This window comes from Sceloporus occidentalis, unplaced genomic scaffold (genome assembly GCF_023333645.1).
Source record: "Sceloporus occidentalis isolate IW3139 unplaced genomic scaffold, rSceOcc1.0.p SCAF_37, whole genome shotgun sequence".
NCBI lineage: Eukaryota > Metazoa > Chordata > Lepidosauria > Squamata > Phrynosomatidae > Sceloporus > Sceloporus occidentalis.
The window spans coordinates 7203675-7230000 of NW_028317017.1; the positions used below are offsets into that span (position 1 = coordinate 7203675).

At 40.6% G+C, this 26326-nt stretch overlaps 1 protein-coding gene across 1 annotated transcript in view; it reads left to right on the forward strand.

Moving 5' to 3' along the window:
- The first annotated feature begins 2026 nt into the window (after nt 1-2026).
- Nucleotides 2027-26326, forward strand: part of RFX7 (regulatory factor X7) — a 51038-nt gene continuing 26738 nt past the window's right edge. The window contains exons 1-2 of the mRNA XM_089488329.1: nt 2027-2181; nt 22878-22911. Coding sequence (XP_089344455.1) covers nt 2027-2181; nt 22878-22911 — 189 coding nt within the window. The remainder of the gene's footprint in view (nt 2182-22877; nt 22912-26326) is intronic.

Here is a 26326-nt window from a genome sequence, read left to right on the forward strand (position 1 = left end):
AAAACAATGTCATCTAAAGAAAGCCCTTCTTGTCCTGAAAAAAACCAATATATAATGTGTGTGGGTTCAGTAAACGGGAAAGAAGAAAATTACAGCTAAACACGAGCAGCGCAGAAATCTTAAAACGGCCATTGTCACGAAGGGTACAAAAAGTAAAATCAGCCTTTGTCACGAAGGGGTTAAACAGGCACCTTTTGTTTACGCCGGCTGTTTGTATTATATTTTATTTATTGGCTTACCCATATATTATAACTAAAATTGTATTTTGCTTGAACTTAATTCTTTTTTTTTCACCCCAGTAATTTTGATAGCGCTACCACCCATGTGTTTCTATTGTACTCTATAGGTGTTTGTAGCAGCTTGGCCTTCTTTCTCTCTTTTCTATGATTTCACTGGCACAGGTCTATACTGAATTCCTGCATCGGGCTAGACATCGCTTAGAAGCTCACACAAGCTGTATCTTATGCCCTTAACAGCCACCAAGGGTAGAAAAGGTCTGCATGCCAGCAGATGGCATCATATTCTAAAGGCCAGCATCACGTGGAGCACAGACCACAAAGGAGCCACTAGTGGAGAGGTCTGTGCTAGTGGCTCCATAGAACCCATTGCACTGTAGGCTGTGGCTGTCCTCTCCAGCATTCCACTCTTTGGATGTCACCAATCTGAATTTACGATTTTTTCTGAGCGCGTGGGAAGCTGGGCCGGAAAAGAGAATTAGCATATATCATTACCCAATGTCCGTTTGTGTTTTATTGTCTGATTCTGTATTTGTGTACCTTTTGTGTACACTTAAAAAAGTCAGTAATTTTTTTTGTCGTGGAAGCCTGAGAAGGAAGCCTGTGGCAGAGCTTGCATTATCTAATCCAATTGTCTCCTTTCTCCCCAACATATCGTTAGAGGGGCTGCCTGAATCACAAAAGTGTATCAGATGCTCTTGTCAGACCGTGTGCTGTGGATGTAGTGGTTTCTGCTAGAATGTGTGTGGCGGATGTTAACTGGCTGTGTGTAGTGTGTGTTTTTGATACTAAAAGACAGTGTATGGTATATTAGCTGTGTGTTTCGGTTGTTGCTGCTGCCAGGCTGTGTGCAGTGTTTGTTGTTCCTGCTAGCCTGTGTGTGGATATTAGCAGGCTGTGTGCATCAGTTAATATTATCAGACTGTGTGCAGTGTGTATTGTGTCTAGTGGATGTAATTAGGCTGGGTATGCTGATTGTATTTGTCATGCTGTGTATAGTGCCTTGTTGCTGCCAGGCTGTGTGCAGCGTTTGTTGTTTCTGCAAGACTGGTTGTTGCGGATATTAGCAGGCTGTTTGCAGTGTGTGTTGTTATTACTGCCAGAGTATTGTGTGCAGAGGATATTAGCCAGCTGTGTTTTTTCTTTTGTTAGTCTGTGCTCAGTGTGTGTTGTTACAAGGTTGTGATGTGTGGATATTAGCTGGGTGTGATGTTGTCAGGCTGTGTGTAGTGTGTGAGTGATGGTGCGGCCAAGCAGGCAGTGGCTGGAGGTGGATGTTGTCAGGCTGTGTGCAGTTGTTGTTGTCAGGCTGTGTGTAGTGGATGTTGTTATGCTCAGTGCGCCTGCGCACTCCGGGTGCAGCCTCCGCTCCTCTCCAGTGAGCGCCGTGCGGGCTGCTGGCGGCTGCAGTGGGACCAGGTGCTGGATAGAGTCGGAGCGCCGCTGGGTGGGGACATATTTGCCTTTATACCTTAATGTGGCCACCTCTCCGGGCCCCTCGTCTCCCACAACCCGTATACCCCACTAGCAGTCCGACGCCCCCGCTGCACTAACCTTACCATGTCCCTCGCTCGATTCCACGCGTCTCTACGGCTGTAGGTGCCCTCACTCCACCCCTCCCCCGGCCGTCTTGCCCCAGTCATGTCCCTCCAGCAGGGGAAGACGACTCACTCGAGGTCGGTTTAAAGGCCTAGTCTGCAGAGCTTCTTCCGTCCTCCTGCTTCCACCCCTCCCCAACCTCCTCGCAGACTATACACACAGAGAAACACCGAGCCCCAGCATCAGCAATCATGGCAGAGGAGCAGCAACAACAAGCACCGAAAAAGCAGCGGCCTGAACAGCCCCAGCTGCCCGCCTCTGCACCAGGGGCACTGCCAGCCTTGGTGACAGGACTGCAAGGGACAGAAGCCAATGCACTGCAACAGAAAATCAAAAACTCCATCTGGTAAGCAGAATGCCCCCCCCAACCCCCCTATTCCCTGTCATTCATTCATCTGCCATTTTATCCTCAGCCCCTGGCATCTAAATATCTATACATTGTACAGAATATATGTCTGAAGCTGCAGATCCCGCAGAATGCGATCACATCCATTGTTCATTCCCACAAGCTGGGAAATGCAGTGTAAAAATAGGAGTAGGTCTGGTAGTGGCAGCTCAAGATGTGTTTTTTAGTGGAGGAGGGGCAGGTGAGATCTTTATTTTGCAGCTGCAAGGAAAGGATAACTGCTGGTGTATTGATCTTATGTGGTTATTATATATTCCGCTGTATGATATGGAATCAAATGCACCGCTGCAGCTTTCATTGCAGTATCTTTTTTTTGGGGGGGGGGGGGGTTCTTTTGTCCCATAATTTGTTTCCGATCGCTTGATCGCACCGTTTTCTCTCCCCTGATAGGAGAATAAAATGCAGATTGCTGCGTTGCATTTGGTTTTCATTCACTGGCATCAGATTTTTTTTTGTAATAAGAATAACAAAGGTGGTGAGATGAATTCTCATGTGCTGAATGGCTGGCTGCTATTTTTTTTTCTTGCATCAGGTCACTAGACTGATGCCTTGTGGGAGTGTCTAATTCTGATGGATTAAAAAAAAAATCACACCTGTTTTCATGCCGCTATTTGCACAAATACCGCGTATACGATGTATTTTTAGCCGTTGCATTCGATTAACGTGTTTCTAAGAAGAAAGAGAGAGAAAAAAGATGTGATAGTATTTGTGTCTTATGCACCGTTTGCCACCGACGGCTTTTCATTCTAGCTTGCGCTGTGCTGGGTTGGAAAAATCAGCAGTAGATGCTGTTTACAATTACTCACTGTTGGTATCATGTCAAAATTCCTGGCAAAATGGCTACTGAGTGAAAAGCCTGTTTGTTAAAGAGTAGCCTTTTCACGATCGTGGCAATCCACGTTGCATAATTTGACATCGGATAGCAGAAAGCATTTTTTTGTTTGTTTTTATTTTATCAATAAAGGACAATGTTTTTTCCCGTATTTGGTATCATGAATGATCTTGTGCTTTAGCTTTTTTTATTCTGTGTACCATTGAATCACGTTTGACAGCGGTCAGGCTTTGGATGCCATGCATAAATTATGTTATGTTCTAATGCGGTATAAGACCGTATGGGTATTTGTGTATTTATATTAATCAATGACAAACCGAGCTCCGGGCGGTTTTTATTCATAGAGTGTCTATTTATGTAGGACTAGAAAGATAAAAACCATAAAAATGTTTTCCCAGGAGCTCAATTTTTAATATTTGGAAATATTCTAAAAAAAAAGGTTTGGATTACGCCTGTTAACCTTTTCATTACGCCGTTAAGTGTGCAACTAGTTAAACTGAGTTTTTCAGGATTCGCGGCAATGGGAGGGCTTGATCCATGACCTTGTCTTTCTAAGTACAATGATCTTAACACCAGATCCCATGTTCACATCCATTTAATAATTCATAAACATAATCTGCTTTGTCCTTGGATCTTTTTACACGTTATCTTCGGTAGAAATCTGTGAAATCTAAGCATAAAACCGTCCAATTAAGAAATGTACTGTATTTGAAATAGGATCCGTAATAATAAACAGTAGGAAGATTGAAACCTCTAGGAGACAGTTCCAGTGGATCCATGACTGATCCTAACAAAGTCAAGGTCGTATAAGGTGCATTAAATGACACACGTTCCTGCACAACAGCTATGAACTGTATTCTTTCTTGCACATGTTTGGTGGTATAATGTCCCTTTCTTGTAAAATGTTGTGATGCGTGTGTATATATATATATATATATATATATATATATATATATATATATATATATATATATGCAGTTCTAAAATATTTCTTGGATTTTTTTTGGGGCTTTGCAAAGAAGCAAGCTCAAATATGTTTATGTGTAAAGGTACACAGCATTACAATTCATTGTATATGTACTTCTGCTATCAGGTGTCACTGTGTGTCTGCTCCAGTTGTGTGGGTTTTATTTGTTTTGCACTTTTATTTTCTTACGTCCAAGCTATTTCGTCCAGTACCATAGATGTAAGCTATCCGGTTTAAAAGCACATATCTCTGAATTCCCCTACTTTCATGGACAGACTGGACTTTTCTTTCCCAGGCGATTGTGGCTTGCCTATAGTTTCTTACCACAACAGGCATTGTAATCCGGAACCTGCAAAGAACAAACATGCCCAGTCTTGTTAATCACACTATTAGGATAGATAGATGGATAGATAGATATAATGTGCCAAATGCCTATTGTAGGATGAAAACAATTGAAGTGAAATGGTAGCATTTATGATGAGTATTTTACAAAAATGTGTAGTTATTGAATACATTATTTTCTGGTTTGTCAACTTTTATCTTACTTTTTCCCTCGGGCCGATTAAGACACCCCTTTAAAATGCCCCCTAGCGTCTCTGACATTTCAATGAAATGTAATTTTTGAGGGGTTTGTTAACTAAAGTATTTTGGTCCCTGCAGCTCACCTTAGAAATGCATGCTGTGTGTGAACATTCTGCAGAGCCACTTGGCTACACCCCTTTAGGGAAGAATACTTTGGGAGTGGGTAGCCGTGTTTGTGTATGCGCAGAAGACCCGGCTGTGAACTATTTCTGGTGGTTTCCAGTAAAGGATAAAGTAAATGAGTGGTGTTTGCAAGAGATACACTGTGTAGCTGAGTGAAAGGTATCTGAGAAGGAACACTTTTTAAATGCCAGCATCAACGTAGCTTAACAGCTGACATTGAGACTTTACTTGTAATTCCCTGTCTGCACACACACACACATACATCTACACACACACACACACACACACACACACACACACACACACACACACGTACATATACACGTACATCTACACACACACACACACACACGTACATATACACATTCACGCATATATACACACTAATATTTATATGAAAATGATCAGTTCTAGGGAGCAGGGCCCTCATCACCTTCTACCTCTGTTTAAATACTATATCTTATTTGTTATGACTTTACTGCACGGTGCTACAGAGTCTGCTGGCACTTCATGAAAATAGAGAGCTGGGAAAATAGAAATGCTATGAGAATGTGAAGTTGGCAATTGTTTAAAGTGTATTATAGTCATTGTGCCAATGTCCTATTTGGAGGTGATTTTAATGTTTTTTCGTGTTGCACAACTCCTAAGAGCTGCCTGGTAGCGTTTTGGGGGTTCACTAAAGCAAACATTGACAGGAGCATTGCGGTTCCAGCTCCCTCACTTCACTATTCACTATAAAGGTCCAACACATGCAAATTCCTCCAGCAAGAAGGGCTGACCTGGCCCTGCATGATTCTTACTTCAGCGGTTGAGTAACTATCACTTAGTTGACTATACTTTACACTGGGCCAGCCAAGCTGTTTTTGGAGTGGCAGCTCACTGGCATTGGGCCTTCATACTGTATATTGAAGTGAAACCACAACTCTCCCTTTAATAAATAAAGTCCTCAGTCTGTTTCTAGTGATAGTTTCCTATTATGATTATTAATATATATATATGTGTGTGTGGTGTTGTTTTCCATGGAAAACAGCAAATACTAAAAGATCACAACAACTTCCAAGTACTGGTTTTCTTGGTCTTCAGCTACAAAACATTTTTGTTTTGTGTGGTTTACGGACGGGAACCTGTGTCTCCAAGGCATCATTAGTTTACCAAGGTTGTTCCCTTTGTTTAGTACCGTGTCATGCTTTCAGTTTGGCAAAATATTAAAAAATAAAGAGACCCTGGATATTTGTGAAATTTCATTTTCGAGTTGTGTTCGAGGGTATTTGTGCTTCAACTACTGCACTAGCAACATCGATATAATGGTTTTATAATTGACAAATCCTGTTTAAAACAAGGACATCCATATACATCTGCTATAAAAGGGGTATAGACCTGACAGTATTGAGATATAGATGCTGTTGGTGTAAAGAATGTCCCTTTGGTTCATGCACAATCTCAGCCACAATAATTAACTCCGAAGGTGTTATAAAGTGTCACACTCATGTTTCTTTAATAAACAGAACTTTTAGACTCTTCACATTTCCTTACTGCATATGGTCGTAATTTAGGGTCCAGCCTTGCAGCAGTTCTGTGTGTTGCAAACTGGAAACCTTGTTTATCTTGTCCAAATATATCTTACCCGGCAGTTGGACTGGATCCCTCAGCACTAATAAAAAAATATAGTACAAGAATAGTATTAGACGTCTTTACCCGTGGATGGATTAGCAGTCTAGACTCGGAAGAACACATCTTTGTACAGCTGAGGCTTGCTCGATTGGTGTCAGTTCTCTTTGTAAATGACCATTTTACTGGCTGATATTAAGACTTAATCCATGTGTTTTTATTTTTTCCTGGTTCAGCACAAAATTAAGACCGTCTTGCTTTACACTGTAACACTGAAAAGGCCTTTTTTCTGCCTTAGCCAAAATGTATAACTTTAAAGCACTTGGTGAAAATGACACCTGTTCTTATGCCAAAGTGTCTCATTGGGGTATAACAATGCTTGTTTTACCTAAATTTGAAACTATATGGAAGACTGTTTTTTGTTTAATATTTTTTTTTAATTATTTTTTGTGTTTTCAATCTACAGAATTGCTATTTTGAGGCAGCCAACAGGTACCAGTAGTTTATGATGTCTACACTTATGATTCCTATCCAACAAAGTGTTGGCCCATAAATGGTGGGACTTGTGAACATAGTTGGCTGTGGACCTCAAACCTTATAATTTATACCTCCTGGCATATGCGGATGCAGTGTGCCAGCTATGTGGAACTTTCAGCAAATGATTCACCATCTAAATCTGAAATGGCTTGTATAGATGGTTTAAGGTGTGAGTGAAAGCCTAAGGAGAAACAGATTCACAAGCTGAGACATTAAAGTTAGAAAATGTGAGATTATTATTATTCTTCATTGTTTTATATAGAGACACGGTGATAAGAGAGGTGGGGAAGGTATTGGACCAAAGTAGGCGTACCCCAGACCATTAAAAAAATTCAGACTGATCTGCTTCTGGATGTAGAGTCCTACTTAACTTTTACTACGGTATTGCATTGCGCTTCGTCAAGCTTTTCCATTAAAAGCAAGTATAATCCATACACAATGAGCTTTGTGCAAAGTGGTCTATTCACTAACAGGAAGGTTGCCAGGAGAGTTTGGTTTCAAATAATTGTGTTCATTTTGCATTGTGAAGGCCAATCTTCAGCGAGCTTCTGCTGCAGGAAGAGCTTGACTGGTCCTGTACAATGTATCGTTAAATCAGTGAGATTTCTCCTCTCTCATTACCCATTGAATTATGCATTATGCAGGACCAGCTCAGCCCTTCCTGCTGGGAAACTAAGTGATGGCTCTTCATAATAAATAGTGAAGTGGCAGACTTCAGTCCAAAACTCTCCTGTCAACTCTCGCTTTAGTGAATAAACCCGGAAGATGAACCTTACATACCCAAATGACTCTACAAACAATTGGATACATGTGACAGGGGTGGGGTTATTACATAGTATTAGTGTTCAAAGCTTTATTGTCTCCATGAAAACATTAAAGCGCAGTTCTAAGTTAACAGTGTGAAACAGTGAGTTCCAAGAGAAACAGCCAATAGTCTCCCTATAATATACCAAGAAGTAAAGGTTTTAGACAGATCTGTTGCCTATATTAGCATGCAAAATAAGTTTTTAGTTTTTTTTTTAATGTGAAATAAGAGCAAAAAAAAAAGCAGTTGTTCCTGTAACAAATCTGTGTCCTATTTAAATTTTGCTATAGCATTGCGGAGAGCTGTGAGTAGCAGCTCTGCTAAAATAAGCTAGCGTAAACCATACACAATTCTTTTCATGCAAGGCGAAACTAGTAACATGAAGATGAACACAACATACCCAAGGGGCTGGCGTGCCTGTAAACTTGACACCAGTCACGGCCAGTTATTGTCACTTTGTTATCTTAGGTGAATACCACTTTTAAAGCCGCTGAATGATTTATTAGAGGCCGAGTCTCTTGTTCAAGAAGGGCTGGTCTGGCTCTGCAAAAAGCATAGCTAAATCATTGAGATTCAAAAAATAAAAACCTTGATGGTTTAACTATGCATCATGCAGGGCCAGCTCGGTTGAAATTACTTTAGCTCCTGGTGTATTGTATGCCCACCTCCAAACAGGTCTGTTTTGCTGATATACCTGTTTGCCTTAAGAATTTATCAGCTTCTTTAAAAAAAAAACAAAAAACAAAAAAAACATGCCAGTTTGGCTGCTATCTGCAATATGCTTTGGTAGTTGCAGGTCACCTGATGCCGAAAGTTATAAGTGCTTTTTATTATAAAGATTTCTATAGATGTGCATTTTAATTTGTTTTTCAGAAGCATATTTAGATCATCTTACTATGAAACACATCAATGAGGCAAAGCATAGAGTCCTATTCAAATATGCACCTTTCCATCTGCATCGTTGGCTGAATCATGTGATCCTACATGCATACATACCACCGCTGTTATACAACATATTTCCAGCGCATCTAACAAGATACCTTGTAGAACTGCAGCATTTTTACCAGTTAAGGGTTTCTTTTTTTGTTTGTTTTTTTGGGCAGTTGTAAAGTACTTGAACCCCTTAATGCCCCGTTAGACATACCTGTCCATCAAAGTGCAGGCAGGATGCCCCTCAAAACATACAAGCATGTCGTGACTTTATTGCACTGTCCTCTCCTTGCTGCTGCACGGGAGATCATGCTGTCTGTCAGCCGGGACTCTGTTTGTTGGGAGTTCCCGGCATTGCTGGCTTCCAGCTAAGCGATCGTGTAAACGGCGCTTGCGTCTGTAGACCAAATTTCATAGGAATGTCCGATTGTGTGATCTCATTTCCAACTGAGATCAGCTATGGAGCCCTGCTTGCTGATCACAGTGTTATCAGTGTGGGAGCGATCAGAGGAAAGAGACGGAGAAACTAAATGTGTCACCCTTCAAACAAATGTCAAAAGTGTATAAAAATGTTTTGTTTTTTATTAAATCTAAAAAAACAAAAAAATAGAGCTCAGTAATGTCACATGACATCACTGGCATCCAGAGAATAGTGCTATCCTGTTATGGGTACTCCTGTAATCGGGGGATGTTGTCAAACATAAATTGGGTTATTGTGCATCCTCAGTATATACTGTGTAGCAGAAAACCTAAGCGAAATTGCAAAAAAGTGTATTTTATTTTATTATTTTTTACATATAATGGTTGCTAATTATGTTTTGTGTGTTTCTATGGTTTCTTGCCCCCACTTGCCCTCAAAAAGATTTCTGAGAGATTTGCGTGGGTACATCAAACATGAAAAAGAAGAATCTTTATTAAATCAACATATGGTACGAAAACAAAGAAACTCATGTCTCAAAAAAATAAATAAAAATACAGCTCCTGAAGGGGTTAAAGTGCATTATTAGTTGGTGGGGCTGTGCGGGATATTGCACTGTCCTTTATGTCCGTGTGAAATCTAATCGTGGCATTGGAGTGCACACACGGTGGAGACCGCTCTGACCACATGACACATGCCATCACGTTATCAGAGCCATGTGCATCCAGAACAATGGCGTACTTGACTATTTGCACGGCGCGGGGAAGACTGGCACCATAGCCAGCATGGTGAATTGCCGAGTGCAGTTTCATTTGTTTGCGCATACTTTGTGGATTGCCTAACATCCCAAAAACACACAAACTGGAAAACTATATAGCATAATGCATTGTCAGACGAGCCCAATGTTTTCTTGGCCACAAATCTCTTAACTGTGGGTTATTTTCAGGGTAATTAGTACCTTATTAATTGCTGCTTTTATTACGTGGTTTTGTTTTCACTAAATTTATTATTTTATAGGTGTTTTTTTTTTCTAGGCCAATCATGCATCCTAAATTTCCGTTTGGGTTTGTTAGTAGACACTGTTAATGCGGTGTTTGTATTGACATCAAGCTGGCTGCTTTCTGGTAGTTATTCTAATTGCTTGAAACAGAGCCTGCATATCAGCCTATAATCTATCGCACAGCGCTGTACAAAGGGTGTGACACAAGAGCCATTCATTGTAATGGCGTTTCAGTCATAGTCATGCCCATTTCTTCAAGCGGCTCACACAGACTTTCAGGATACTCGGCGGCCCATACTTTGTGGCATTCTACTACATAAATACTAGCATCAAGACCCATCAAGGTTCTTATGATGCATATGGTTTTTTAAGATGTTTCCTACCGTCATGATATGGACTTTTAACACACTGATCTGCCATCAGTGGGTACAACTTTTGTACTGGGCAGGGATGCGAGGCCCCCGTGGGCCGATAGCCTCATCTCCCCAAGCCCCTGCCCCGAAATACCGCTAGCCGGACACTGCAGGCCGCGTAAGATGTGCTCGTGTGAGCGTTTTGTTTTTTGTGTTACTGTACAGCATTAGTGTGAGTGTGGATATCTACATGTAGTGTTATAATGTATACATGAGTTTAACGTGTGAGTATTACTGTAAGATGTTAGTGTTTGGGAGTATATGTTGTTAGGATGTGTCTGTGACGGTATAGTGTAAGGGTTTGTAAGTGTATGGTGTTAGCATGAATGTATGTGTGTTAGTGTTTGGTGTTAGCATCTGTGTGTAGGTGTAAGCAGATGATGTTATTGTTACTTTGTGTATCAGCGTATGGTGTTGGAGTGCAAGAGGAGAACCTAGGCTTAGTGGCACCTGGGAGAGATAGAGAGAGGAGGAGCGGGAGAAAGAATGTGTGTGTGTATGTAAGAGTTCGGTGCTAGAGTGGGTGGATGTTAAAACGAGTTTGCAGGTTATTATGTATGCATGTTAGTTACGGTGGTGCCTTGAACAAATACTGCACCCAGACACCACTAACCCTAGGCTTGTTCCAGTTCTTATAAGGTGCGCTTATGGGAGGATCTTAAGGTGGAGTGATGGGTGGGAAAGTGTGAAGGACACGGGGTGGGCTGATGGGAGGGACATAGGGGACCCAGGCATTAAGAATGTACTGGCCCCAAGATTTCTCTTAATGGCTTTAACCCACATGATAGGCGAATATCACCTTTAACTGAACTTCTTTTGTATTGGAGGAATTCTTATGCTGTTTTGTACTTATGTGCAGTCTTTTTTGGTAGGGCTGTATTGGCATGGTTATGGCCTCCGCTTTACTTTGACTAGATTGTAAGCTCACAAGAGCAGGACCCACTTCTTCTTTTGTACCAGTTTGTGATGTTAACTGTATTCTACTGACTCTGATTGTTAAGCGCTGCTGCATTATAAATGTAAGATAATTGCAATATGCTTTTCCTGCAGCAAATGTTGAGTTCTTTGAAGGCCGTTTTTAGACATTCTTGCGTTGAAAGCTCAGTGGTGTTAGCGAAGCCTATCAGTTGGTTTGGTTAATACATGTTCAGGGGCTGGTTTGCCAAGCCTTCCTTTAACACCGTTTGTTTTGTAAACTTTGCTTGTCATCAGGGCTCACACAGAAAAGCCGCTGCTGTTGCATAAAACGTGTATGGAATACGACATGGATTTATTCCTTTCTTTTATGCTTATATTATTACTTACACTGAAGCCCCATTTGGTTTTTTTCATGTTAACAGCTAAAGGAATACGTTTCCATTGACTATGAAATAGGCCAAATGAAAAGCATCCAAACACACATGTATGTTTATTTGCCTGCTGTTTCTGATTATCAAGGTATTTGAAGGGCTTTTAATCTGGCAGGTGACTTATTCCAGTTTACAAAGTTCTGTAGGAGAAGACAAACTTACCCTCTTCCGAGTGCCGGGCTGACGGAGATATTGGTAAGGGGTGGCGAGCCTGAGTGAGCGTGCTGCTCTCATGGCAGGGAGATAACATACATCTGGGTTCACGAATAAGTCTTTACATTTTAAAGACGCAAATGGTTATATGCAATGTTCCCTCTAATATTTCTTGGGTGGTGTGCTCCGAAAATTTCTGTTGTGCAAAATTTTTCCCAGAGCCAAAATTTTGTGCGCACAATATGCTTCTACAGTCCATATAAAGCGAAGTTGGTGGAGCTGAAAAAAAATCACATTGCAAGGGGGCAGAGCTATATATTTCCAACCCTTTTGACTCCATGGTCTATTTTAAAGGTGAAATTCTCACTGCAAAAGTTAATTATGAGCGAATCACGAGCGGGGGCTCTGGGCTGCATAAAGGATCAATATATATATAAAATTATTTTTTTATTGGGAAAAACTGCATAGCTTCTGTCGTTGGGCAACCATTGACAGGGGTACAGCATAACACCTATCACTATATACTGAGGCAGACATTGACGGTGTTGCAGCATAACTGCTATCATTATATACTGAGGCAAATATTGACAGTGGTGCAGCATAATTGTTATTATATACTGAGGCACTCATTGACGGTGGTACAGCATAACTGCTATCATTATATACTGAGGCAAACATTGACAGTGGGGCAGCATAACACCTATCACTATATACTGAGGCACGCACTGATGGTGGTACAGCATAACACCTATCACTATATACTGAGGCACGCACTGACGGTGGTACAGCATAACACCTATCACTATACATTGAGCCAGACATTGCCAATAATTTAGCATAACCCTTATCACTTTATACTAATCCAAACATTGATGTGGTGTAGGCCTACCGCTTCAGTGTCTGGCTTAGAATATAGGGATGCACCGAAATGAAAATTCTGGACTGAAAATTCAACATTCACTTGACCGAAACTGAAAATGACCCCCCCCCCTTTAAAAAAAAACAAAAAAACACTTTTTTAAAAATAACACACCAAAATTGGACAAAAAAACCAACAACAATATTATATATATATATATATATATATATATATATATATATATATATATATATATATATATTGCTAACAGCAATCACACTCCTATCATGCCCAGGCAGCCAGTACATGCTGGAACCTGGGCATCATATTAATGTGATTACAGCCTCCCTATGCCATGCTATCCCCCCACTTACACATCCATGCTATCACACACACACACACACACACTCATTCACAAACATTAAGCATAAACTACAGCATAACACCCATCACTCTCACACACTTACTAATCCACTCTCACAATGTTTTCCTACCTTTCCTCTGTTAGTTACTTTTCCTCCTCTTCGTTCTTCCTCTTGCCTCTTCTTCTTCTGTCCTTGCCTCTTCTTCTGTCCTTCTGGTGCAGTAAAGACAGTGGGCGTGGCTTCAGTGCTGTGGGCTGGGATATGATAGCAAATCCCGACGCACAGCATCAGTTGCCGCACGCATCACAAGGGAGCAGGATCGGAGGTCTGTATTAACAGACCTCCCGCTCCCTTGATTGATTTTAAGCCGGTTGGAGGGAGATCCTTGATCTCCCCAACCAAGCTTGCTCCTCCAGCGGTGGACATGACTGTCCGTCTCTGGAGGAGTGCCAGCGTCACCCTGGACGGACTGCCTGCCCCCCCCAGCTCCTCGTTAGGTACTGTGCGCACAATTTTAGGATGTGTGCGCTCCCTTGAAAAGTTATGTGCGCGCGCACAGGTGCACAGCTTAGAGGGAACACTGGTTATATGCGACTATTTTTATATGCGATGTATTTTTGAATATATTATTATTCTTTTTTATTTATATAGCGCCAACAAGTTTACGCAGCGCTTAATACAATACATATTTTCAAGGGATATGACAAGACAAGAATTGACAGACTAAGACAAACCGATACGTTGGGTGGAGAGAGCCCTGCTCGCAAGCTTACAATCTTGAATCTTGAATTCTCAAAGAACAGCTTGGACATTTGTCTCTGTACATGTGGTGGTAGTAATGTATGGTTTTCTTTTCTCTTAAGAAAATGACTAAGCAGGCTTTACATATTTTAAAATTGAGGTTTGCTGAATCATTCACTCTCATGGAACCATTCTGCAAACCTCAATTTAAATTTTTAAAGGTATTGTTGGAAACAACGTGCCGTTTAAAGTTGAGAAGAAAACTTACCCGCTGGTACCCGAGCCTTTGGCTGCTTTCCAACAGTACTGGAACCGGCTGTGTCCATAAAGTGCTTAAAAGTGAGCCGAATTCGTTCCTAAATAACATGCCGTGCAGGGAGTGTGAATTGCACGTACAGTTGAGTACATACAAAGTATACATTTTTCCTGTGGGAAAAATAAGACAGTTTTAGACTAGCAATGACAAATGTGCTTTTATTTCATTTTATTCCAACCAACTTCAGTTATCTGTCGACCTGGAGGCCATTGTTGTCAGTCCTTTGATATTTTGGGTGACTTTCCCTGATGAAGCACCACACTGAGCTGAGTCTTTGTGGCAATGCTAATGAAGTCCTTTCCTCTGTTAGTCGGAGTGTTTGGCTGGGTGATTTTGTCTAGTCGATTGGGCTAAGATAGCGGAGCTAACATGATGTAGAAATGGCTAGAAGCAAAACAAAAATAGCTTCTGGAGGTGGCCTAGAATGTGCGTTTTACCAACACTCATCCCGATATTGATAAGGTTTTTCTTTCTGGCTAAAAAAGTAATGAAATAATCTAGGCCTTAATTCGAATTGTATTTGATCAGCCCTGTATTTGTGCGTGTTTACATGATCAGGAAAAATGGGCCTCATCTCCATGATGACAAATACTTCAACTGCCTAGTTCATGCTTCTGCACTTAATGGCTCTCTTGCTTCACATTTACATTGTCAAAGGGATTGGAATGGCAGGGTCCCAAGAAAGCTGACAAGCGTGTAACACGGTACCCATGTTCTCTGTGGCAAGTTCCAGCTTGTTTTGAAATCCTGGATGTGAGATTAGGTTTCCTTTTGCCTGTTTCCCTTAGTGATCCATTTGATATAGTGCGGTGTGGGCCCCAGGCACGCTGTTAGTCTTCTGGGTGCCGATGGGGTCACATCAGCCTCTCTATTGCACCATACTCATTGGAGGTTTTTTTTTTACATTTTGGGCATTTTGAAATGCGAGTTTAGCTGCCTTTGCAGAAATGTTTATTGTGAATGCTTAATACTGCGTGTACCATTTATAACAAAGCTTCTAACTTGGAAGACCTCCACTCTTGATTTAAGGGGTAATACTTGGTCTGAGCAGGGATGTGACTCGCACCTCCCAATACTGAAAACAGGAGACTTCCTGCTATACTAACATAACATTTCTAATGTGGAGTGACATCTGTCTGAATGTCTTAGCTAGACACCAAAATAGCCAAGTAAAAATACACAGCAACAGTATTACCTTTTATATGGAATTCTGTGTATAAATGAATTCAATGTAATGCTTCTGGAGACTAAAGGGGAAATCAAAACAAAAGTATAAGTAAATCATGCAACAATACTGTTTACTACAACATCTGTGCCAATTTCACACGGCGAGTGTATCCTTAATTCGGGACAGGTGAAACTTCCAGAAAACATGTAAGTAAGCGAACTAGATGAGGCAGCTTGGCCAAGCATTGGGGGTTTGGTTGAATCATTTGGTTGAATCATTTGTTTTAATCTCTAAATTGAAATCTTCAGGTTCACCACGTGTCACCCGCAGTCCCGCTGTTCAGTAAATACTCCCAAACGTCACCAGGTAGATCCTGCCACCAGATCTTTCATTACAAAGTCAAGTCTGTTCTGAATGTATTGATACACATTCTCTCCCACCTTCTCCATGGAGTTTACGCTGCAGTCTGTGCCCTTCATGGACTGTTGTATCACTTCCACATTGGACGACGTTGATGAAACATTCTCATTGACACTGGAAGGGCCCCTCATGTCCACAAAAGTGGTTATATTGTTTACACTCTGTTTCTTTGGATATGTCCATTTTTGATTGGGTTTGGTTTCTTTGCAGAGGAATCTTTATACTTTCATCACTCATCGCGTCCAGCTCTTTATATTCGTTCCAGACTGGTTTGCAGATAACATACAAATAGGTTGGAGAACAGGTAGCCGATAAATAGCCTGCCCTACGGTGCCCCCCTGCTCGAGAGTGTCTCGTGGTTTTCTGTATTCTATATACTCGGCTTTATCTAGAAAAAAAGGGGAATTGAGCCACAGGAAGCTCTTACTGGACTGTGTTTCTACTCTCATAAGCCACATGAATGTTATTTATAGTGGTGGCAAGTCTTGTAGCACCCTGGGTTAGGCGTTCTAGCAGCTGTTTATTTGTAACTGTAGATTGCTTTTTAACCTGGTCTTTGTCGATTACATTTTTTTTCGAATCCTGAACATTGTACACCTGACACAGCTTTTCATTTTGGCACGCAGCCCCCACCTTAGATAAAAGTGCTATTACTTTTAAGTTTAAAGGTATCCATCAGCCTTAACTACTAGTAAGAGATTGTATTGCATGAACTCGAGCTCCCATTTATTTTAACTGAAGTGTATTTCGAGTGTGGCTGCGGAGCTGCCCATTCGCGTGTAGGTGAAATGTAAAAAAATAAATAAAACTTTTTTTTTAATATATTAAAATGCATTGGGGTTCAGTGCAAAAAGTGTGCATTCCACAAATGTGTAATGGGGGACGGGAGAATTATCTCCTGCAGAGCTGGAAAGTCTCTCTTGTGTATATAGCTTTGTCTGTGTCTGTTTTTAGATGCAGCTAAAGGGACAGATGTGGTTGGAGCAGCTGTTATCACGAGGGAAAAGGGAGCAGCACAAATAATTATTTCCTGGGTTCTGTCTTTCAGAGAAAATGCCAGTGCATTGAGAGTGTTGTCTCACTTTCTGGTGCTTTAATATAGTTAGTTTCTGCTGCCAAAGCCAAAATAAATAAGCTCGAGTAAACGGAGACAAGGTTGCTACGTGATTAGCTCTTGTGGAGTGTAGATATTTGAATTAGCCATAGCATCCCGTCAAAACCATCCCCGGGCTATTTTTGCTGTAAAAGGAGGTCAGCGAGTCTGCAGCAAACCAGCCACATACCCAAGGTGGAGATAATGTGGACAGCCACTCTTTTGCCCTGTAGGTGCAGCAGGGAACCTGCAAATGTTTCACAGTTTTTCTGCTCTTTCCAGGCTGTTTATCAGATCCTTTCTCGCCCTTGTTTGCGTTGCTGTTTATAGCAGTCGAGTGGAGGGGTCATCAAAGGACATGTCACAGTATGTTCTGATAATATAATGCACAAAATAACTCACAAAATAGGATGTAGGGATATGAGAGATGCGTGGTCCCTTTAATTTTCATTTCTCTTTTGAATATGCATGGAGGATTCTGCAGGATCCCCAAATGCATTCGGCCCCTCCCCCCCGAAGATGCATTCGGCCCCTCCCCCCCGAAGATGCATTCGGCCCCTTTCCTCACCCCCAGAAGATGCATTCGGCCCCTTTCCCCACCCCCAGAAGATGCATTCGGCCCCTTTCCCCACCGCCAGAAGATGTATTCGGCCACTTTATATACTCACCTCTAGCAAGCTCCAGCACTGATAAACGCTGTGTTAAGTCTTCTCGTTGATTGGAAGCACTTTGCTTCTGATTGGCTGCTTAAGCTGTCAATCAGTGACTGGAACATACTCCAATAGATTTCATTGCTTATGTACTTTACTGCTACTGTCTGACCGCTTAACCCCTTAAGGACCGGGCTGTGTTTTACCTTTTGTACCATTGGGACCGAGGCTGTTTTAACACTTTTGCGGTGTTTGTGTTTAGATGTAATTTTCTCTTTACTCATTTAGTGAACCCACACAAATTATATGTTGTTTTTTTCAGGACATTTGTTTTAATCATATTATCTAATTTCCCATAAAAAAAATAATAAAATATGATGAAAATGTAAAAAAAACCCACATTTTCTGACTTTTACCCCAAAAATCTTTTACTCATCCAAAAAAGCTAATGACAAAAACCTACTAAATATATTCTACTATTTGTCCTGAGTTTAGAAATACCCAATGTTTTTATGTTTTTTTGCTTTTTTCTGCACGTTATGGAGCAATAAGTACAGGTAGCGTTTTGCTATTTCAAAACCATTTTTTCCAAATCTGGTAATTCTTCCCCCCATGTGCCATTTCGGGTATCTTTGAAGCCGGCCAATGCAATTTACCCCATCAAATAATATATTTTTGAAAACTAGACACCCCAAGGTATTTCAAATGCTAGAATTTTAACTCTTTCCATGCACTAATTCTACCACCAGTCTTTGTCAAACTTTGTGGCAGTAATTTATTTTGTGTTTTTTATCGCTAAAATTGCTCTTCAGGTATGGATTTACAGCTCCTGGTATACAACACTTTCAAACAACACCCCAATATGTGTTCAGCAACATCTCCCGAGTACAGTCATACCCCCCATGCATGGGTTTGTCGGGTTGTTTGGGAGGTAAAACGCCACATTTAGGAAGTGCACATTTTTTAACTTGGAACTTTTACATCTGGTCATTCTGCCCCCATGTCCTAATAGGACCATCTTTGAAGACGGCTAATTCAATTTACCCCATCAAACCATATATTTTTGAAAACTAGACACCCCAAGGTATTTCAAATGCTAGTATTTTAACCCTTTCCATGCATGAGATTCTACCACCAGCCTTTGCCACACTTTGTGGTAGTATTTTTTTGGGTATTTTTTTTTACACAAATTGTACTTTGGGTATACATTTATAGCTCCAGGTATACGTCACTATCAAACAACACCCTAATATGTGTTCAACAACATCTCTCGAGTACAGTGATACCACCCATGCATGGGTTTGACTGCTGTTTGGGGTTAAAAGGCCACATTTGGGAAGTGCGCTTTTTTTCCCCTATTTTGGTCAGTCTGTGACTATGCCTTATCTTTGAGCCTGGCCACTACAATTTACCTCATAAAACCATATATTTTTGTAAAACTAGACACCCCAAGGTACTTAAAATGGTAGTATGTAACCCTTTCCATGCATCAGATTCTACCACCAGCCTTTGCCACACTTTGTGGTAGTATTTTTTTTTTATTTTTTTTTTTCACACAAATTATACTTTGGGTATAAATGTATAGCTCCAGGTATACGTCACTATCAAACAACACCCTAATATGTGTTCAGGAACATCTCCCGAGTTCAGTCATACCCCACATGTATGGGTTTGTCTGGTGTTTGAGGTTAAAATGCGCTTTTTTTTCCCCCCCATTTCGGTCAGTCTGTGCCTATGCCCTATCTTTGAGCCCGGCCACTCCAATTTACCCCATCAAACCATTCATTTTTTGAAATTAGACACCCCTTGGGTATTTGAAATGCTTTTATTAAAATTTTTCCACGTCAGGATTTTTGGGAAGATACAGCGCTAATTTTAGCCCTTGCTCATAATAATAAACTTTTTATTTTATTTATTTTAATCTTTTTGGACTTTTTTTTTACATTTTGCTCTAAAGCATAATAATTTTTAAATGTTACCATGTTTTTTTTAAGCTTTTTTTTTTTTTTTTTTTTTTATATTTTACTAATCACATAGTGATTAGAAAGCTGGGCTCCATTGACTTGTATGGTTGAATGCAGTACCTGTATTCAACCTGCAAGTGGAGCCAGAGTTCTCTAGAGGGTCTGGAGACCGTCTAGCGAACTTTTTCAACTTTATTATTTTTTTTTCCCGGGCCGCCGCCATCTTGTGGATGGCGAAGACTGCGTGCCGCCCTGGGGTAAGTATTTGGTGTCGCTGGATGCCTCCTGATCGAGGCATTCCAGCGACACCATTGAAGTTTAGGAGGTGATCGTTGATCGCCTCCTAAACGCTTTTAAAACGGGCGTCCGCTGCCATACAATGTGTGGCAGATGTTGACGCCCCGGGGAGGGGCCAGAGATGGCCCATCATGCCGATCTCGGTGTTGCTGAATGCCTCGACATCGAGGCATAACAGCAACACCGTTTAAGCTTAGAAAGTGATCGTTGATCACTTTCTAAGCTTAAGTCTGATGACGTGTCAGGCACGTCATAGGTCGTTAAGTGACCGTTTTGCATGACGTGCCTGACCCGGCAATGGACGTTAAGGGGTTAAGTAGCCAACCAATAACAAGAAATTAAGGGATCATGGACAAGGAAATCTAGAGATTTTGCAGCTTCTGTGTCAGATAAGTGGTTTATTTTATTTTTGTTGTTGGAGAAATGCATGTGCGTTTTCTTATAGTAATACTCCACTTATTTTCTGTTCTGTATTTGAGGGCTGTCAAATCACGTATTTTAAATTGCAGCATTGCCAGGAGATATTTGTGATGACTACTCCATGGTGGAACGTCACAGTTGTAAATGGTTTCTAACACTCGCATAGTCGTAGAATCGGTGCAGGTCAGGAAAACATGTTGCAGATTACTGCGTGTGCTGACAGTAGAGCTGAAAAATCATGGGATGCGATGGAAAACATCCGTGAAATGTCCTGGTTATGTCCGATCAAAGGCAAAGCTGGCAAATAACAATCTGAACCCTTAAAAAAGAAACATTAAAGTGGCACTCCGGTTTGACTCATGTTCTACTGCATGGAAATCCGTGCATGTGTTCTTTTAAAAAAATAAAAAATTATTAGCGTGAGACAATGAGGTCTGTCTGGCACTAATTGGCAGCACTTTCTGCACATGCACACTGGGGTGAAAACAGACCCCCACTCCCGCTCGCCATATGATGGCTGGAGTGTCTCTTCACTTCATACACATGCGCTGTATCCCTTGTGGCTTACAATTCTTACTCCACTTCTTTTATGACCTTTAGATATTGTCCTATGGTTGCAAGGAGAATGTATGTGTGTGTGTGTTTAATATATATATATATATATATATATATATGTGTGTGTTTGTGTGTATATATATATATATATATATATATATATATATATATATATATATATATAATGTTTTTAAATAGCAACATCATATTCCGCAGGACATAACAAGTAGTATATAACCTAACAATTTTACTTACAAAAACAAGTGGTAAGGAGGGCCGTGCTTAGACGATAAATAAAAAGTTCACAAATACCTGCACTCAGCCCCACAAGACAATGCAACCGAATGCCTAGGTGCAAACAGAATTTTGAACTGACTAACCCACCATTGATCCTCTGCTATTAGTGAAACTAGTTGGTGGAAGCCTCTTAGACATGGAAACACTGCAACTATTTGATCTCACACAATGCAGCATGGAACGCGTTTGTATATTTATGGTGCAAGTGCCGTCACACATCCTTAGGCAAGCAACGTAATTTCACAAAAATAGCAAAATGGGTCTGACTTCATGTACAGCGCTTCTGACATCATATAACAAAACAAGTGATGGATGGTAGAGTGCTGCGTTCATTTTTGGTTTTTATCTCAGATGTTACAGTCCCCTTTAAAGTGTAAAGAATAGCTGTGATGACATACCGCATTTGCTCGATTATAAGACGACCCCCCAAAATCTGAATATTAATAAAAAAAAAAAAAAAAAAAAAAAGCCTGATTATAAGACGACCCTATAGGAAAAAAGGTTTTAATTCATGTAAAATTTTTGTTTGTTTTCATTTTCTTTTATTTGCCACTCTGCCCCCAGAAATGCCTTATACCCCCCTATGTGCTACTTTGCCTCCCTGATATGCCTTTTATCATCCTATATGCCACTCTGCTCCATGTTATGCCTTTTAACCTCCTATATGCCACTCTGCCTCCAGAAATGCCTTATACCCCTATATGCCACTCTGGCATATAGGGGGTTAAAAGGCATATCATGGGACAGAGTGGCATATAGGGGGTTAAAAGGCATAACATGGGGCAGTGTGGCATTATAGGGGGACACTTACACACCCAGACACTAATAAACCCACTTACATACCCACTCTGACACTTACATACCCAGACCCTAATATACACTCAAGCAACTAAGAGACTTCACTCACTATGATGCCTCAGCAGGCGCTTACTGCAGCTCCCACGGGATCGCACACAATGACGCTGTGTGACCCCGCATGGCCCCGCCTCCTCCAGAAAATTACCGGATCCGCCGATGACTTTGGGACGGCACAGCGCCGCCGGGGTCCCGGTCTTTCTTCTGATCTCTCTGACCGGCTCTGCTTCCCCGGGAAGCATTTGCTCTGAAAAAAACCTCGTCTTATAATCGAGCAAATACGGTAGATAATGATGCGGAAAGCATCGCTTGCTCTTCACAGGGTTCTTTTCTCCATCACACAAACGGTTATTTCCTTCATCTCATCTTTCTAAACTTTATTAGAAAATATTAAAAGCTTTGTGGACACTAACAATTTAGTTTAGTATATCACAAAAAAAGTTTTTTTGTCCTTTGCACCTTTCATTTGGGTTGGCGAGGGAGGGATGCAAAAATCTGGGAATGATTCTTAAAGTGAGCACCGATGGGCCATGCACTTGTGGGAGCTGCCTCGTGTCTTATAGAGCCGGGGTTCCTAATTATGCCTCAATTAATGCCGTAAAGCACATATCTGTTACAAATATATTAATAATTGTTTCTGTTTTAATATTTTTTTTAAATGCTTAGCCAGTGAAAACCACCCATTATACTTGTAACCAGTAAAGCATTATTATGCAGTTATTTGAAGTTATTATGCAAAGTAATATATTACATACATTTTATATATATATATATATTTTTTTTTTATACATCTAGATATATCCTATCTATCTATATTTATCTATATATAAGTATGCAAGATAACATTTATTTTAACCTTTGCCAGATGCTTAATGTAGTTATTTAAACAAATCTTGTGTTTTCTTTCCCTCTCCTATAGCAAATCCATACAGTCAAAGGTAGATTGCATTTTGGTAAGTAAACATTTCTGATTTGTATTTCTAAAAATAAATGCTTACTAATTCATGGAATATGCATGATATCTATTTATATAGATCTTTATATATATATATATATATATATATATATAAATTAATTTACGTCTGTCTTTATGTGACGCAATTCAATTTGTTTCCATGGTGACTGCTCCTCATTTAGAGCTTTGCCTCCTAATTATTATGTTGTTAATGTATATTTTGTGTGCCCTGGTAGATGTTGTAAAGCGAGGTGAGCTGGTGTTACTATGACAATGAATATTTGGAGAATGGATAATTCAAGAAAAGAAAAACGTTGATTCCCAAAATATTTGTTGCGTTAGATCTGTCATTTCAATGCCCCATGCTATGCATCGTAGCAACATCATCGCAGTGTCTTCTCTCTAGAACGTGTTGGGGGGCTGAAGTGGTGACCAGAGCTGCACTCAGTGGTGTTACAGTACTACCGCTTAAATGTTGTGCCCATTTTGGTTTTTATGCTCCTGTCAAATTATTAGCAGATCGCTAATGTATATAATGTGTATAACAGGTCTGCTTTTTTGGATTTGTCCTGCAGTCAGGAATGGTTCCTTGCAGCCAAGATGCTCTTTGTCATCTTTGTAATATTTTTATACCCTAAAATGTCTAGCCAATAGGCCCCATATAAAACACACTTCAGAAAAAGACAGAGTTGGCAGGAGAGCTGAATATTTTAACACCCTGATATCGCTATACATTATGAAGGGCAGAGCCCAGTGATCTTTACAGGTATGCGGTTCCCAGTTGGACCTTCACAATGTATAGTGATATAAGCGGGTTGAGAGACTCCACTTTTCTCCAAAATGTCTCTTTACAATGTGTTTAACTTTAAAACCGCTTTGTTTCTCTATACCTGGCCGGAATAGGCCTTTATCGTTGCCTAAAGATCTTACCGCTAAGCATGGCAGGTTGAACTAGGAAGATTGGACTCTCTCTGAACCTTCTTCTCTCGTTGCGTATCGGCTGAATGATGATGAAATACATATTTGTGAAATCTTAATGTTGGAAAATATTGGCCTGTTTAACACCCCCCATTCTAGTAGTCGAATCTACACAAAACAACTGTTATTCCCTGCAAGGGCAATGCTTAATGCCAAAAACTCCCACTTAAATTCATTATTTCTGAGAGAAAATAAAATAGTCGCTAACAGCTATATACATATTATGCTAATATTATTTTATATACATTTAGATTTTCCAGACTTTCCCAGCACCACGGAGCATACTGTTGGGTGTACAATTTTGTATAACTTTTTTGCCTATGGCTTAACGGGTTTGGGGGTTGTGAATGGGGGCAGGAGGGTTATACTGGCTAGATGTTATGATGTAAGGTTTTTTTAAGAATTTTTTTTAATATCTTTTTTTATATATTTAAAAAAAAATATTATTTTAATTTTTTTGTATTTTTTATGTTTTCTTTTACACAGTAATGGTTAGAGGTCCTCCTAGGGACCTCCTGAACATGCCAGTGATGTCACACATTAGTATTATTTATATTATTATTTTAATGATTTATTTAATATTATTTTTAAATGACTAACCAGTTTTTGTTTTTTTCAGCTTTTCTGTAACAGGACGGGAGGGGGAGTGAGAGAGATGGTTTCTCACTCCCCTCCCCGCGATCCCCCTGCACCGATCACACTGTGATCTCTATGCAGGTCCTCACAGACCTGCATAGAGATCGCAGCGTCTCTGTGTCTCATCGGAGGGCAGGATATCCCCGCAGTGACGCAACCCGGAAGGGAATGCCCGATAGCGCGTTTGAAACTGCGCGATCGGGCAGTTTACGTGTAACAGCTTACCGGCTTTCATGCTGGTTCAGGCGATCGGACAGCAGAAAGCCGGCAAAGCCTGACGCTGCACGAAGGGCTGGACGTACCGGGACGTCCATAGGGGTGTCTTAGTGGGCGTTGTTTGGACGTCCCCGTACATCTATAGGGGATTGAAGGGGTTAAGAGCGACAAAGGGGCTTAACAGGAAAATTCAATATAGAAACAGGTATCCGTTTATACCATAAAGCCTTCCTAGTTTCTACTGAAAACCGCCTCTCTGGTGCAAAATGTCATACATGTTAACTTATTAAAGGCACACGCCAGCCACCAAATGTAAATATAAAATAATATTAGCATAATATGTATATATAAAATGTCAAGTCAGAACAAGACATTTGCAGCTCAGTTGTGATGAGTTGTCAGTCATCAGTTGTGAGTAAAAGCAGATCTCTGGCATATGGGAAATTATACTGGATCCTCTCTCCTATCTGAAAACGACAATACCTGCTGTTAACATGTAACAATACACAGACGGCAGAATGAGTTTTCTACACAGCTAATGCAGAACAGGTGAAACCATTGAGCTTTATCTTACCCCGTCACCCTCCGATAACGCATAGGATGGCTGATTGTTCCTTGTATATTATCGTTGTCACAGACTACTCTGATACGTGTTATTCTGTAACGGGGATGTCAGAGACAGTAAACCGTCCTTCAAAATAGGGCGAGCAGATGGCCCTTTAACTGCCATACCAGCACTGCTCAGAAATTCTGGAGCCACCTAGTTACCCCAGCAGCCGCGTGTATGCGACCTGTAGTGGCGAAAGTGAGAGATAAGCAAACATAGCATAACTAAAAAGAAAAGATAAAAATTGCATGTTGTCTAGCAGTGAAGTGTATAAGAAATGCGTGCTGTCACACAAACCAGGACATGATGAACAGCTCAGATGGGCTAATAATGCCCAGATGGTCAATCAATCAACAGCCAGTGTTAAAGGGACATGCCATAATCAAACCATCCAAAGTATTAAAAAAGAGGACCGAGTTTTCTTAAAATAAAACAACGTAAACTTAAATGAAAGCATATACATTGTAAAAGGCGCATGTCTTTTATAAATAGCTGTACTATTGATGCATTATTTTGTGGTGAGCTCCATAAGCTTTGTTGACGTCGTGCTCGATGGTTTTACCTGTTCCGCATTAGCTCTGCAGACAGTTTATTCTGCTGTCTGCATATTGTTACAGGTTACAGTCCACATTGTCAGACGGGAGAGAGGATCCAGTAACGTTAGGCATATGCCAGGGATCTGCACTCGGTCATAACTAATGATTGATGTTTTCCATTTCCATGATAATTGAGCCGTAAATGTCTTGTTTTTAATTGATATTTTTATATACACATATTTACTTGCCAGGAATAAAAAAGGAACTATTTTTCTGTATTTTTCTTTTGTCTGGGAGAAAGGGGAGAGCGGTTTGGCAGATGCTTTGTTGGCACCGTTCGTTTTTATGCCTGCAGAGTGCAGTGTTGCAAAAATAGCACAAAGCCGCTTGTTTAACCATCTGCAGCGATAGACTGACTCTCTCGCGCGGGGCACACACAG